Raw genomic sequence first — 14786 nt, 5'->3', positions numbered from 1 at the left:
TTCTGTATCAGGGCTGGCAAGGGGTGAATGTGGAAATAAAATGTGAGCACAGGTTATCAGAAGTTAAAGGGATCCAGGTTTCAGATGAGAAAGATATGGTCTGGGCACAACTCAATTTGAGCTCAAGCAACAAAAAAGGGATTAAGAGAGTACACACCACTTATAATCACACTAAGGGAAGAAGTCAAAGAACTTTTTCTGCTAAGAGTTTGACTGTTAAGAGTCAGAGGTACCTGGAAGGATGTGGAAACTGCAATCAACTTTATTTGTACAGCTCTTTTCTCAAGCCAAGAGTATAAACCTGGGGAGACACTTATATTGAGGGTACAGAATAAACCCATGTTGTGGATTTTAGCCATGACCAGTTATGTTTCCAAAGACATGATTTAATTCATAATATTCAAATCTATTTAGTAATTAGTAGTAAAAAACATGCAAAGGATTTCAAGTAAGGCAGTAATGAATCTGCCTGTAGTAGATTGAATTATGTCCCCCAAAACTCACTGAAGCTTGAATCATATCCCCCAAGTTTTATGTATTAGAAATTTAGCCCCCACTGTGCCTGTGAAGGTGGGAAATCCTATTATCATCATTGAAAGGTGGAGCCTTGAAGAGGTGATTGGATTGTGGGAATGTGCAGTAGTGAATGGATTAAAAGTGGTGGTCAGGGGTGTGGTTCTGAGGGCTTTAAAAGAGGAGAGTCTGTTTTCTCTTTCTCTCTTGCTCTCTCTCCTTTCACCATCTTGCAATGTGAGACCCTGGGTCACTGTAGCCACCACCAAATGGACTTTAGACTTCTCAGCCTTAGAAAGTGTAAGCAATAAATTTTGCTTTTCTTTACAGATCACCCAGTTCCAGCTATTCTGTTATAAGCAACAGAAACAGACTAATACACTGCCTATCTGCACAGTGGTTAAGAGCATAGACCAGGCTTACAGTCTTGGCTCTAGCACTTACTAGCTGTATGATCAGGATAAATTACTTAACGCCCCATTATGTCCCTCCTCATCTTTTAAATTGGGGTAAGAATACTCACATCATTGATAGTTGTGCAAACCCTGTTAATTAATTAAAAATCATCCAACTGAACACTCAAAACAGGTGTATTTTATGGTATGCAGAGTATACCTCAATAAAGCTTCTTTTAAAAAGAGTAACCACATCATAGGGATGCTGTGAAAATAAAAATGTAAACTGTCTGGCACTGTGCCTGGCATACAGTATACACTCAATAAATATTAGTGATTAGTATCAGTGTAATAAAGACGTTAAAGAAAAAAACAATGAAGATACGTAAAGTTAGATTTTAAAAAAGGAATCAAGGAATTATTGGGCTGTTTGAAACTTCAGAAGTCATTTAGTTCAACTCTCCTCATTTTATAGGTGAGAAAATCAGAGACCAGCAGGTGAAGTGCCTTATGCAAGGTCTAGCTCTCAGACCAGACCCCAGGCCTGCTGGATCCCTATTAGTGCAATTCCCACTAATACCCACTGCCTCAGAAACATGGACACAAGAAAATGGAGGATGCATTTCCTTAAAGAAGAAATAACATATAGGAGAACACAGAAAACATATGTAGAGATCTTGAAGAAAGAATTCCAAGGCCAAGGAGCAAACCAAGAAGAGGGTGTCACATCCTGGCCTATCAGCCAGGGCTGCTAGCAGTGGGGTCCAGGTCATGAGAGCTGAAGTACTTTGGCAAGGACAGGCTCTGGTTAGTCAGGTGAACCAGCTCATCACTGTGGCCAGGTGCCCAGTGGAGGTGAAGCTGCAGTCCTCTCTGCTAGTTCCTGACACAGGATCAGTCAGCAGTGGCAGGAACTGGGGCCAAAGTGAATGCAGCAGAATTCTTAGGAGCAGTAGTCAGTCTGAGCAGCCCTGAAGTGAGGATAGCTACTAAAGAGCTGCTCTACCCATGCTGAGTAGTCTGGCCTCAATTGTTTATCCCCTGGCCTTGCCTATTCAGCCCCTCTGGGTTCTAAGGCCTTCACTTACAATCCTATAAATTGTCTATCAGTTCCCTCAGTCATGGCACCCTCTTCAGATGAATGAGAAAGCCTAGCAGATGTAAAATGACAAAAGCTTCCTACTTCTTCACTACTGCTGCCATCTTCTAAGGGAACTTGATAGCATGGCTGGAAGATTTTGTGGCCAGTAAAAGCTTACTAAATTATTCCAATACTAAACGGTGGACAGAAGAATGAGGTGTGTCTTCTAAGTCATGACTTTCTAACATTTCAGGGGATAACATTCAATGAGTCAACTTTGTCATTCTTAGGAGGTGGTGGAATGCTGTTCCCCACTTTTCCTAGAGACTAACAATTTAGGCTAGATGGCTAATACTGACCCCCAATGTTATGTGATCCACTGAGGGAGAAAGAAGGAAGTGAAGGAAAGAGGGACATGGTAATTAAGGCCTGAAACAGCTTTCACAATTTAACTCAGTTAATTGAAACTTCTCAACAAATAATTCATTAAAGTGCCTCCTTTTTGACCAACTGTTTAAATAAAAATCAGCAGAAGGACAGAGGAGATTCTCTCCATTCATTTGATCTAAGAACCGGGCGACAGATTATGAACAAATTAGTAAGTCTGATTTCAGACTTTCCACAAAAAGCCTTCCAATTCTGCAGATCACTCCATGCAGTGAACACTTTGATGTCGGAGGAGGTGAGAGCTCCGACTAAAGGTCTTCTGACATTCTTGGCACTCGTAAGGCTTCTCTCCAGTGTGAATTCTCTGATGTATGATAAGTTGGGAATGCTGGCTGAATGTTTTTTCACACTCATTACATTCATAAGGTTTCTCTCCAACATGAATTTTCTGGTGGCGAAGCAGCTCAGAGTTATCCCAGAAGGTTCTTGCACACTCATTACATTGATGGGGTTTTTCTCCTGTATGAATTCTCTGGTGGACAATAAGATGAGAGGTCCGCCTGAAGGCCTTTCCACACTCGAAGCACTCATAGGGTTTCTCTCCAGTGTGAATTCTCTCATGTCTAAGAAGTTCTGAGTTCCCCCTGAAGGCCTTCCCACATTCCTTACATACATAGGGCTTCTCACCAGTATGAATTCTAATATGTCTAATAATTTCTGAGTTCTGGCCAAAAGTTTTCCCACATTCATTACATTCATAGGGTTTGTCCCCTGTATGAATTCTTTGATGCCGGATAAGCTCAGAACTCTGACCAAAGCCCTTCCCGCATTCATTACACAGATAAGGTTTTTCTCCAGTATGAATTTTCTGGTGTCTAATAAGGCCTGAGCTGTGCTTGAAGGCTTTGCCACACTCACTGCACTCATGATATCTTTCTTCAGTATGAATTCTCTGATGCTGAATAAGCTGTGAGCTAACCCTAAAAGTCTTCCCACATTCGTTGCATTCATAAGGTTTCTCACCAGTATGGATTCTCTGGTGTAGAATGAGGGCTGAATTCTGGCTGAAGCCTTTACCACATTCTTCACACTTATAGGGTCTCTCTCCAGTATGAATTCTGTAATGATGGATAAGATGTGAACTCTGAATAAAGGCCTTTCCACATTCACTACAAGCAAACGGTTTCTCTCCAGCATGGATTCTCAAGTGCCTTCGAAGGCTTGAATTAGTTCCAAATGTCTTTCCACATTCTTTGCATTCAAAGGGTTTTTCTCCACTGTGAACTCTCATATGCTGGATGAGATGTGAGTTCTGATTAAAGGCTTTCCCACATTCTTTACATATGTGAGGCTTTTCTTCCACAGAACTTCTCTGTGTTTTGTTAGGTTCTAAATTCTCTATGAAGTTTTGGCCAGAGGTAGCAAATGTACTAAGTCCCTCTGCTATGGTACCCCCCTGTTGTATGATCAGATTTAGGCAGGGGCTACAGCCTCTCTCTCTCTCTTTATTCTCCTGGTCTTCCTCACTTGAGGGTGATTTCTTAAAGATAATCAACCCTGATGCAAAGTCTCTCTCCTGAGGAGATATCTGTTCTATAGCATCTTCTGTGGACTCTCTCGAATGTCCCTCCAATATGTCTTCTTCACATGCTGCTCTAACATTGTGATCTTGGTAAACCACTTTTGGAAGTTTTTCTAATATTGACCCATGTAGCTCAGATTCTTCAGAAATTTCTTCCTTGGGAATCAGCTCCTTGTTCTCAGTCCCCATCTTACAATCTGAAATGAGAGAGGTTAAGTATGTGAAGTGACTATGTCATACTTAGATGAAGCCGATGCTGCAGGAGTACAGAGTTCTGAGACAGTTCTGATAGCACTCAAAACCAGTCCCGGTGTCTGGTGAAATAACAGGATGCTGCTGAAGACAGAGATTTGGGATTATGGTGGACATACTAAACAGCAGATGCTGACTGAACACAGAAAAATGGTCAGAGATTTAAGGAGAGAAATAGGAAATGGATGATAAGAAGATGCTGATGTAAAGAAAACATTTAGGGAAAATGGTGGCCATATTAATAGATGTGTATAAGGAAAAGGCTGGGAAAAGGGACAAAAATGACAAGTTATTAGAAATGTTTCAGGTTTACAGAGGAAATAACCACTAAATGAGCAGCAAGAGGAACTACTCTTAATCTAGTCCTGTGGTACCCACCAGCTCTATAGAGCAGGGGATACTATCTATAGGGGTTACCCATTCAAAAGGTTAATGTGACTTAATTATAACTAGCACAAAAGTAACTACCAGTGGCTCCCTTACATTTGGATGTAGTAAGGTTCTAAATTGCTAGTGAATTGTGTCAATACCACTTACATAATAATTCTTTTCCCTACTGAATTAAAATGCCACCTATACCATGGTCTAAATGTCCACATATATCTGGGTCAATTTCTGGATTCCATTCAGTTCTAGTCATCTATTTCTTCTCTAAATACCAACTGTTCAACATGCTGGAGCTTTATTAAAAATTTTAATATGTTAGAGAAAGTTATCTCTCCGTCTTCTTTTTCAGATATTTCCTATTTTCATATTTTTCCAAATAAATTTTAGTATAATTTTAGAAAATTTCCAAACTTATCCTGATGTTTTTATATCCATCACATCTCTGTATGTTTTTTCATTTAGTTTTTCTTACATTTTCTACTTGTTATTTTCATATATAGCAATGCTGTTAATTTTTATATATTAATTTTGTAATCAGCCCTTTTATAAAATTTTATTAATACTTTTATAGATCTTTTTCTTTTTGTTTTATTAAATACTTTTATAGATATTAAAGTGTACATTTTAAAACTTTTAAAGGCTGTGGCAAAGATTTTTAGTTGCAACCCACAATATCTATTCTTCTCCATCTCCTCACAACAGAATAATAAATTTACTTAGTGTGGCAATGAACCTAGCTAAAGAAATACATTCCCCAGCTTTCTTTGCAGCTGGGTTTGGCCATGTGACCAAATTCTGGCCAATGATAGTAAGATGCAAATGAAAGAATATTTGACACTGAGAACTCTCCTAAAGGACGAGGGGATGCATTTCTTCATTTTCTTCTTCCATCCTGTTCCTGGGGAATGATGTGACAGTTGGAGTGCCATCGTGGACCATGACTACATCAGCATACCCTAGGACTGGGGATCAGAGCTGGAAGAAACTTGGTCCCTAATGACTCCATGAAGCCTTTAAATATATATATATATATATATATATATATATATATATATATATATATATATATATATGAAGCCAAACCTATTCCTAACTAATACAGTTGCCCTAGGCATTTAGCTGTCCCCATCACAGAACTGGGGTCCAAACGCTAGAATAAGCCTGACCTCTGTTTGGGTGGTAAGCAATCTGGAGCTATATTAAAGTGGCCCTTTGTGAGCGTGGCATATTCGTGCACCACAGCAAGTCTGGGGAATACAATCCTCCCATGAGCAGAAGTGTTAACTGTGGAAGATGATTCTCAAGGGGCAATGGGCAGGTATGAAACTTCATCCTTTAGACAATGCAGAGTCACGCAATTTTTTTTTCTTTTTTCTATTTTTATTAATTTTTAATTGACACATAAATAATTATACATACTTATGAAATACTGTGTGAAATTTTGATACATGTATACAATGTGTAATGATCAAATCAGGTCAATCAACATATCCATCACCTAAAACATTTATCATTTCTTTATGTTGGGAACATTCAAAATCCTCTCTTCTGGCTAACTGAAAATATACAATAAATTGTTATTAATTATAGTTACCCTTCAGTGCTATAGAAATTAGATCTTATCTCTCCTATCTAGTTGTAATTTTGTATCTGTAAACCAACCTCTCACTACCTCCCTTCCCCCATATCCTTCCCAGCTTCTGGTAACCACTATTCTACTCTCTACTTCTTTTTTTTTTTGTCTTTTTCGTGACCGGCACTCAGCCAGTGAGTGCACTTGGCCATTCCTATGTAGGATCCAAACCCGCGGTGGGTCGCTGCGCTCCCAGCGCCGCACTCTCCCGAGTGCGCCACGGGCTCAGCCCTACTCTCTACTTCTATGTGATCATCTTTCTTATCTTCCACATGAGTGAGAACATGCACATATTTCTCTTTCTGTTCCTGGCTTATTTCACTTAACATAATATCCTCTAAGCTCATCCATGTTGCCATGAATGACAGGATTTCATTCTTTTTTACGGCTGAATAGTATTCCATTGTGTGTGTATATATAACACATTCTCTTTATCCATTCATCTGTTGATGGACATTTGGGTTGATTCCATACCTTGGCTATTGTGAATAGTGCTGCAATAAACATGGGAGTACAACTATCTCTCCAATACTCTGATTTCCCTTCCTCGGACATATACCCAGTAGTGGGATTGCTGGATCGTATGGTAGTTCTATTTTTAGTTTTTTGAGGAACCTCCATATTATTTTCCATAATGGCTGTTCTAATTTGCATTCCCACCAACAGTGTATAAGAGTTATGGATTGGTTTTTAAGCCAAGGAGTGACATGATCCCTGGTCAGATTAGCATTTCAGGTAGAGGTACACTCGTGGCCATTTAGTTGCTGAACAAGAGGGCCATAGGCCTGGACATAGGGAGATCAGTTAGGAGGCTGATGGAGTCATCAAAACAAAAGGTGATAAGATCTAACTAGGGCAATAGTAATCGTGGGGATGAAGAGAAGACAGACTGGAGAAGTATTTAAGAGGTCAAATTCTGCAAGGTTTGGTGTGTGATTGAATATAGATGGTAAGGAAGAGGGAGGAGTCAAAGGTGGTGCCCAGATCCCCCTTAATTTCACAGATGGTAATTAGATGGATGGTGGTGCCACCAAGACTGGGAATACTGGAGGAAGAGCTAGTTCAGGAGGGAAGACGACAGATGAGCTTTGTTTTGGACACGATGAGTTAAGATATCCATATAAAGGTATCAAGGAATCAGTCAAAATATATTGGTCTAAAGCTTAGTCAGGACTAAAGATACTGACTTGAGTAATCAGCATGAGTATAGTGTGAGAACTGTCAGAGACTGAGGACAGAAACTAGGAGTCAAAACTAACAGTCAAGAGTAGTCCAGTTATCTTCCATTTTCTCCCTCTAGATCTTCTTTCCACCTTTCTCCGCACTGCTGTCTGTCCCAGACGGCTAAGCTGTATGACACACATCAACAGGCCTTCTGGCTTCTAACTGTGGCCCATCAATGGGGAGCCCCAGCAGGAGACGGAAAGTAGGAAGGAGGCAGTCAGGGTATTTATTTTCCTGGTTCCTTCCCATGAGGTCACCCAAGGCTGGTGGTGTCTCTCAACTGAAAGTCATTACTCCTCTGAAGAAGTCTATCCTACCCAATTGTCTCAGCACCTGGGTTCCAGTAACCTCTACTACCTCTTGTCTCTTCAGGCCCGGGGCTGGTGACCACTCCACTGCTGCCAGACCCAGATTCCTCAATACCCTGCCCACACCTATATCATTTAAAATTAACTTCTTTGCAAATAAACCCTCCTCAAATTATCGTAATTTGAGTGAGCCATCTGTTTCCTGTTTGGACTCCAATAATAAAGGAGTGGGTGGAGGAAGAGAAAGAATGGTTAGTGAAACAGAATAACCAGAATACAGTATCAGAAGTCACCAGGGCAATGGCAGAGGGAATTAAACAGTATCAAATGCAGTTGAGACACACAATAGGATAAGAATTGGCAAATGTCTACTGAGACATATGGTGGTCACAGATGACCCAAGAGAACAGATTCAGTGAAATGGTAGAAGCAGAAGCTGAATAGGGCAACCAGGCTGGAGCTGGAGCCAGAAGCCCCCTGGGGTCTTGAGGCTGCTGGGCTGTGAGCTTTGGCCCTGTGCACCATCAATGGCAACCAGGCCAGCTACCCAGCCAGCCATGGGCCAACCTCACTCCTTCTTCCTCACTCCAACAACATCTTAGAATGTACTTATTATTTAAAAAAAAAAAAAAAAAAAAGGAAGCTGAATGACAGTGGACTGAATAATGAATTTGCTGCTGCTTTTTTAAAAATGTGGATAAAAGGAGAAGACCAAGATAAACAGTAATGTGAATGTGGCACAGGTCAAGGATTTTCTCTAGTGGGAGAGATTTGAACATGTTTATATTAGAAAGGATGGTGTCAGTAGAGAGACGGGGGTTAAGAGGAAAGAAAAGATGAGAGTATTGGGCCGAGCCCGTGGCGCACTTGGTAGAGTGCTGCGCTGGGAGCGCAGCAACGCTCCCGCCACGGGTTCGGATCCTATATAGGACTGACTAGTGCACTCACTGGCTGAGTGCCGGTCACGAAAAAACGACAAAAAAAAAAAAAAAAAAAAAGATGAGAGTATTGAAGAAATGAAGACCCTGAGTGGCAGGAGAGACTGATGTCAAGTGGTGAGGAAAGGGGAAAGTAGTGATTTTTGGGTGACCTTTGTACTGCTCTTTTTCTCCAGTCATCCATGGGATGGTGGTTACTACCACCATCCTACCCTGGGGCCTCTCTAGTCACTCATCAGTACAGCTCGGGCAACGCCCCCTCCCCTGACACCTGGAAGGAACCTGATCTCCTACTGAAATCCGGAAGTCTTGGAAGCTCTTTGGGCTACCCCTCAAAATGAGCTGGAATCTTCTTCAACTTTCCTCCCCTTGGCATCTTCTCTAATTCTCCCTGGAGTAGGGGAGGGCACTCAAAAGCCGGATTTCTCCTTTTTGTTGAAATCTGAAAATTATACATAATATGTGTCTATATAATTGTGAGGATCCATTATAGAGAATTTAGCTATTTTCTTCATCCCTGGTACCATCTGAGATTGGAAATACTGTCTTAAATAAATTTCTTTCTAATACCCACCAAAAAACAAGGTCCACAAGCTGGTATTTCAGTCCCCATCTACTTCCAACCTCTTCTTTGGCCTTTCCTTTTCATCCTTATGCCCCATATAATTCTTTTCTATCATCTAGTTCTTTACAAAGTCAGCATTCGTAGAACCTACATCTGTACCACAACATATGGAAAATTACTTGTTCTTAGTAAAGCAAGATACAATATAAGTTGGTATGTATTTATCCCCAAATTCAAGACCTGATTCAAAACTCAAATTAAGAAAGTCTTCCCCAACTAAATTTGACTCCCCTTACTATTCTTTTATTCTGCATTCTGTCAGTGTCGTTTGTTAAATGGTGTTTTATAGGTACCTTCTCATATACAAATCAAAGTCAACCTCCATTTGGTTGATTTTCCCAGAGGCACAGCCACACATTGAGGCCTCATCCTCATATGGAAACACTCCACTTCTCAAATTCCCAAACCCAATTTTCTATCTTTCTCTCACTTCTTCACTTTTCTAAATCTGAAATTAGCTGTTTATGGAGAGAGGTAAGATGGAGGTGCCACCTGAGGAGTATAGGTTGGCCACTCTTAGTCCTCAGTTTGGGGGACAACAGTCAGGCCTCTACTGGGTCTCCATAGTTCAGAATAGAGCCCTCAACTCTGCAGACCTGGATTTGTCTTTCAATGCACCCTAGGAGAGCAGACTCAGAAAGCTTCACACACAAAATACTGATGCATAAACCAGATACCCACCTATAAAGTAACAATGAGAAATAAAACTGTAAGACTATGAACATAACTTACTTCATCTTGAAGCCTTTTCCACTTGCTATGTCCTTTGTGTGAACTCCGCCCACAAAAGTTATACAGTAACTACTGGTAAGATAGTTACAACAACAGGTAGAAACAGCTTGCTGACTACAAAGAAGGAATTTAATGATTAAGCACTGATATGGCAACAGCCAGTCTAGCTACCTGCACCACAAGACCACCAAAAATAGTAATCATTGTCCTAAGACATTTGGAGTTAGTGACGGTAGCTTGTTTCTTAGTTAGCAATTGCTTCTTGGCTTTTTCCCCAACTTTGTGTGAAGTGCCTACATAAATTTGGGCTCAATCAGGAGGTGGCATGGAGAAACCTTGTATATACCTCTGGGTCATCGCCCACCTGATCCATCATCCTGTATGTAAGTTACCCTAATAAAATTCTTTGCTTTACCACATGGAATTGCCTATTTCATTTTTCAGTCTCAAGAAACCTTTTCAGTTGGTAGACATTTTGCCTTTAGTCTACCATCAGACAACTTGTAAAGGACCATAGTGCATAGGTGGAAATCTACATAGGAAGCCACATAAAACTCTGAAAATTGTTTAGTAGGCTTGCAAACATGGCAGGAAGATCTGGTTAGATGAATGATTCTTAAATAATGGCTCTTGGCCTGAACTAGGCTAGCTGCATAAGAATAAACTGGGAAATTTGTTAAAAATACTAATATTCAGGTCCCACCTCAGACCTCTCAGAATCAGAATCTCTGGTGGAGGGGGAAGGGATATGTATTTTTAACAAGTGCCCCAGGTGATTCTGATGCCCAGCCAGGCCTGGAAACCACTGTTAAGAATTCTTAATGACAAAGGAAGTTATCCCACTCTCAGTGGTCTAAAGGTCCAGCTTACCAAGCAGATCAACATGTGTGTCAAGCAGCAAGATTAAAGATACATCACCAGTTCTTGCTCTGACTTTTTATTTCCTTGATTATCCCTCCACTTCCCTCAACTTCTCAGAGAGCAGACAGGACAGGTATATTACAATTGACTAGATACGCTTTTCTGAGTTAAAAACCACCTTTCTGTTATGGTTATCAGACTGATTCTAGTTACCATGCCTGGGCCTGATTTTGCCCAAATTACCTAAATCAGAGTTTACAGCAATCTCTTGTGATAGCAATATCACTTAATTCTTTGAACTTATCTGCCAAAAATCACATTGTGATTTGTAGTAAAAAAAAAAAAAAATTTTTTAAGACTATTAAATAATCTATCAGCTAGGTGACAGCCTGATTAAGTCTTTTTAAAATTTTGTTGAGGGCCGGCCCATGGCTCACTTGGGAGAGTGTGGTGCTGATAACACCAAGGCCACGGGTTCGGATCCCTATATAGGATGGCCAGTTAGCTCACTTGGGAGAGCATGGTGCTGACAACACCAAGTCAAGGGTTAAGATCCCCTTACCGGTCATCATTTTAAAAATATAAATAAATAAATAAATAAAATTTTGTTGAAAGCAAAGACTGGGACTTGTGTGACAAAGCGTCCAAGAATCATTTACTTCTTCAACAAACTGTTCCTTTGTATGGCACTCCAGATATTTTTCCACCCCAGAGTGATGTACCATAGGTACAATTAAGGAGGAGATGAATGGAAGGTATGTCTTTCTTTCTAAAGTAGGAAAAGAACAATTGTGAACAAGGAGGAGAGAAAGAGAAACCTTTGGCCACAGGCCCATTCTCAAGCAGATTGATTGCAGGCAAGCATACAAATTGAAGTCAAGGATCTAGAAACTGATTTCCATTCAACAATCTGTGCCCACAGATGTTGCAGAAAGTGTTTGTGTACCCCCTCCACAAACTTCCTTTTGACAACTACCGCACTACAGCATTCTGGGCAGAAAATGGGCAAGCAAAGCATCAGAGGCCAGGAAGTACAGGAGGAATAAGAAAAGAACAGAGAAAACATTTTGACTTCAATGAGCACATCTAAGGTTGGGATAGATATGGAAGGATGCACTGACATTCTGATATAGAGAATAATGATGAGCACTTACTATGTGCTAAGCAATTCACAGACATTATTATCTTGTTTAACCCTCACAAGCTCCTTATGAGACAAGCATGCTGGAGAGCATCAGTGTGAAGAGGAGCCAATCGGCATGCTCTCCTAACTTTCTCCAGTGATGCTCTTGGCAGCCCCAGAGCAGGCTGGGAATCCAGAGAGATGTGTGTGGGCAAGACTGAGGAAGTGAGGGATTCAAATATTAGCCAGGACACAGTTGAGATGACTGAGTGGGACAGGGATGCAAATGAAGGGGGGTGGGTGGGGGAGGAGTGGATGCCAACAGATGGAGGTTACAGAGGGGATGAAGAATGTGGTGGGTACACAGAACCAAGGGAAGGTATTCTGGAAATTGGGATGAGGTTTTATTTTGAAATGTCAAAATTTTTAATACATCAAAAATAATATCCTTCAAAACTATTAAAATGTATGATGAGAAATGGAAACATTTTGGATGTCAACTTACTAATGTGTAAGGGGCTACAAAGCTTTTCAAAATTATTTTATGGGTTATTTGAGCAAAAACATTTAGAGTAGTCTTGCTCTCTTTTTAGGAGATCTGACCTCACCCAAGAGCTCCAGGAGGGCACCTCAGTTGGGTTACCCCAGTCAAATAAATACCATATCCCTTGCAAGTGACTGGTTCAGAAACAGCAGGGATGCAGAGATCCCTCATTCAGGAAAAGACATATGCCTTCATCTGGGTCAATATCTTGAGGAAGTTTGCAGGAACTTCTGGGAATAGTTTCCTGCCATCCTGAGAGAACCACAGGAAGAGACTTCCATATACTGTGGCCTGGACCTGCCACTGCCAAGTCACTACCAGCTTGTGGATGAAGGCAGGCAGAGTAAGAAAATCAAGGGACAATGGAGCCAGGGCCACTGCTTTAAGTCATTCCTGAAACTGCTATCCCTCTTGATTTCCAATTATAAGAGCTTATATACTTGCATATTTTTAAGCCACAGACAAAAGCATCTTAACTGATACAAATGCTTTCCCCTAACTTCTGAAAGGCCGGGTCCTACCAAATAATATCTAGTACAAGGACCATCTCCTCCCCAAAATCTTCACTAACATCAGCAGAAAAGAGGTTCTCTCTTGGTGCTCTGAACCAGCATTTCACGAGACCTTTTCTCACCTCTTTCTTTGTGCTATAATTATCATGTCACTTCCTATTTATTGTTCCCCAAGGCCTACAGAATAAAAACTTCTTCACATGGCTCATATGCCCTCATGGTGAGGCCTGTTTGCTTTCCCCATCTTCTGTCCCACACTCTCCAATAACTGCTGAAAGCTGCAGTTATGCTCAGTGTCCTACAGTTCAAACACTTCCTATTCTTTAAAGCTTCTTTGCCTTTGAGAACAAGTTATTCCCACTTCCAGGAATACTCTTGCCCGCCTTTTACACTCAAATATCTCCAAAACTCAGCTCAAGCATGGCTCGTCCTCTCCATTTCCTTCCCTGGCCCCAGGGTCATAAGACAGATACTCCTTCATTTTGTAGTAATTACTCTCGTACTGTTAGTTTACTTTCATGTCTGTTTTCTTCTCTAGACCATGAGCAAGGATGATCTTCTATTCATCTTTGTATTCCCAGTGCCCAGCACATTTCCGATACCTGGTAAATATCTGTGAAGTGAATTTGTGTAAATGTCTTATCTACATAACGAATCTGCCATACTCTTGAGGGCTGACTGGATATTTCATTCATCTTTGCATCTAAAGAGCCTAGAACAGTGTCTGACACGTAGCTGGTGTCAATAACTATTTGTAAAAATAAGTTCCTTCTCCCAATCTGGATGGTGCTTAGTCTAAGGCACTGTTATCCTCCTTTCCTCTGTCCTCCCTCTGGTACCCACAATCAAGAGGGCTCTATCAACTCTGCGCTCAAACCTGTTCTCCTTTCCATAACTAATCCTCATAAGCCAATATGCTGTCTGTCAGCACAGGGCGCACACAGTCTGCCCCAGGAGCCTTAAGTTTTTGACCCTGCCCGCCATTTCGTCGCAACGCTTTACTTGGGGTGGAATGTCAGAGAAAACCACAGCTCCCATCGTTCCCCACGTCGGGACCGAGGAGGTGTCCCTGCTTCTCCCGCCCCCGCGACTGACAGGCAGCGAACCAGAGCAGGAACAGTCCCCGGCAGTGTCCAGTCCCACCCTCTGTGTGTGCAGGTGGGGAAATGGAAGCCCGGGGGAGGGGGGCATAAAGTCCAAGGTCACAAGGAGACCCGTGTCAGGAACGGGCCTAAACGTGGGGTTTCCGCTCCGCTCGCGGGCCGGGAAGTCGGGAGCCCAGCGCCCTCCTCCCCCAAGTCGTGACGGAACGAGGTCTCACCGCAGGCCGCCACCGCCCCACGCTCCCTCGGCTCGGGCTCCCGGCGCCGCTCGGCCGCTCGCACAGCTCCCGCAGCTGTTGTCTCGGTGTCACGGGCGACGGGCACCGGCCACTTCCGCTCCCCGGCGGCACTCCATCCAATCAGCGCGCGCTGCACTCCGCCGGAGGGGCAGGTGGTCAGCACGCCGTCGCCTCCTCGCCGTTGCCCCTCAACTTTTCTGCGGCTCTCGCCCTAGCCCAATCCCCCATGTCGCCGACGCTTGCCGAGTCGGCTCCCTGGAATGGCCCCGTGCACCGGGCGATGCCCACTTGAGCCCCAGTACCACTGACGAGCGGGGTCCTCCGGGTTTCCTAGAACGGCTCCAGGG

At 42.3% G+C, this 14786-nt stretch overlaps 1 protein-coding gene across 1 annotated transcript; it reads right to left on the bottom strand.

Annotated features, from left to right (window-relative positions):
- Positions 1-2411: 2411 nt before the first annotated feature.
- ZFP3 (ZFP3 zinc finger protein) lies at positions 2412-14572 on the bottom strand. The gene is made up of 2 exons (XM_063111639.1): positions 14419-14572; positions 2412-4155 (listed from the first exon to the last, which is right to left on the bottom strand). Exon 2 carries the CDS (start codon positions 4145-4147, stop codon positions 2636-2638), a length of 1512 nt encoding a protein of 503 aa, XP_062967709.1. The 5' UTR covers positions 4148-4155; positions 14419-14572; the 3' UTR covers positions 2412-2635.
- Positions 14573-14786: the final 214 nt, after the last annotated feature.

The sequence above is a fragment of the Cynocephalus volans genome, chromosome 10 (assembly GCF_027409185.1).
Source record: "Cynocephalus volans isolate mCynVol1 chromosome 10, mCynVol1.pri, whole genome shotgun sequence".
In the NCBI taxonomy this organism is placed as follows: Eukaryota; Metazoa; Chordata; class Mammalia; order Dermoptera; family Cynocephalidae; genus Cynocephalus; species Cynocephalus volans.
Note: the sequence above shows the minus strand (reverse complement) of the source record. Positions and strands in the feature narration are given on the sequence as shown.

Bases quoted from the DNA above. Each gene is read 5' to 3' on its own strand.
- ZFP3 (XM_063111639.1), bottom strand. From the start codon at position 4,147: ATGGGGACTGAGAACAAGGAGCTGATTCCCAAGGAAGAAATTTCTGAA.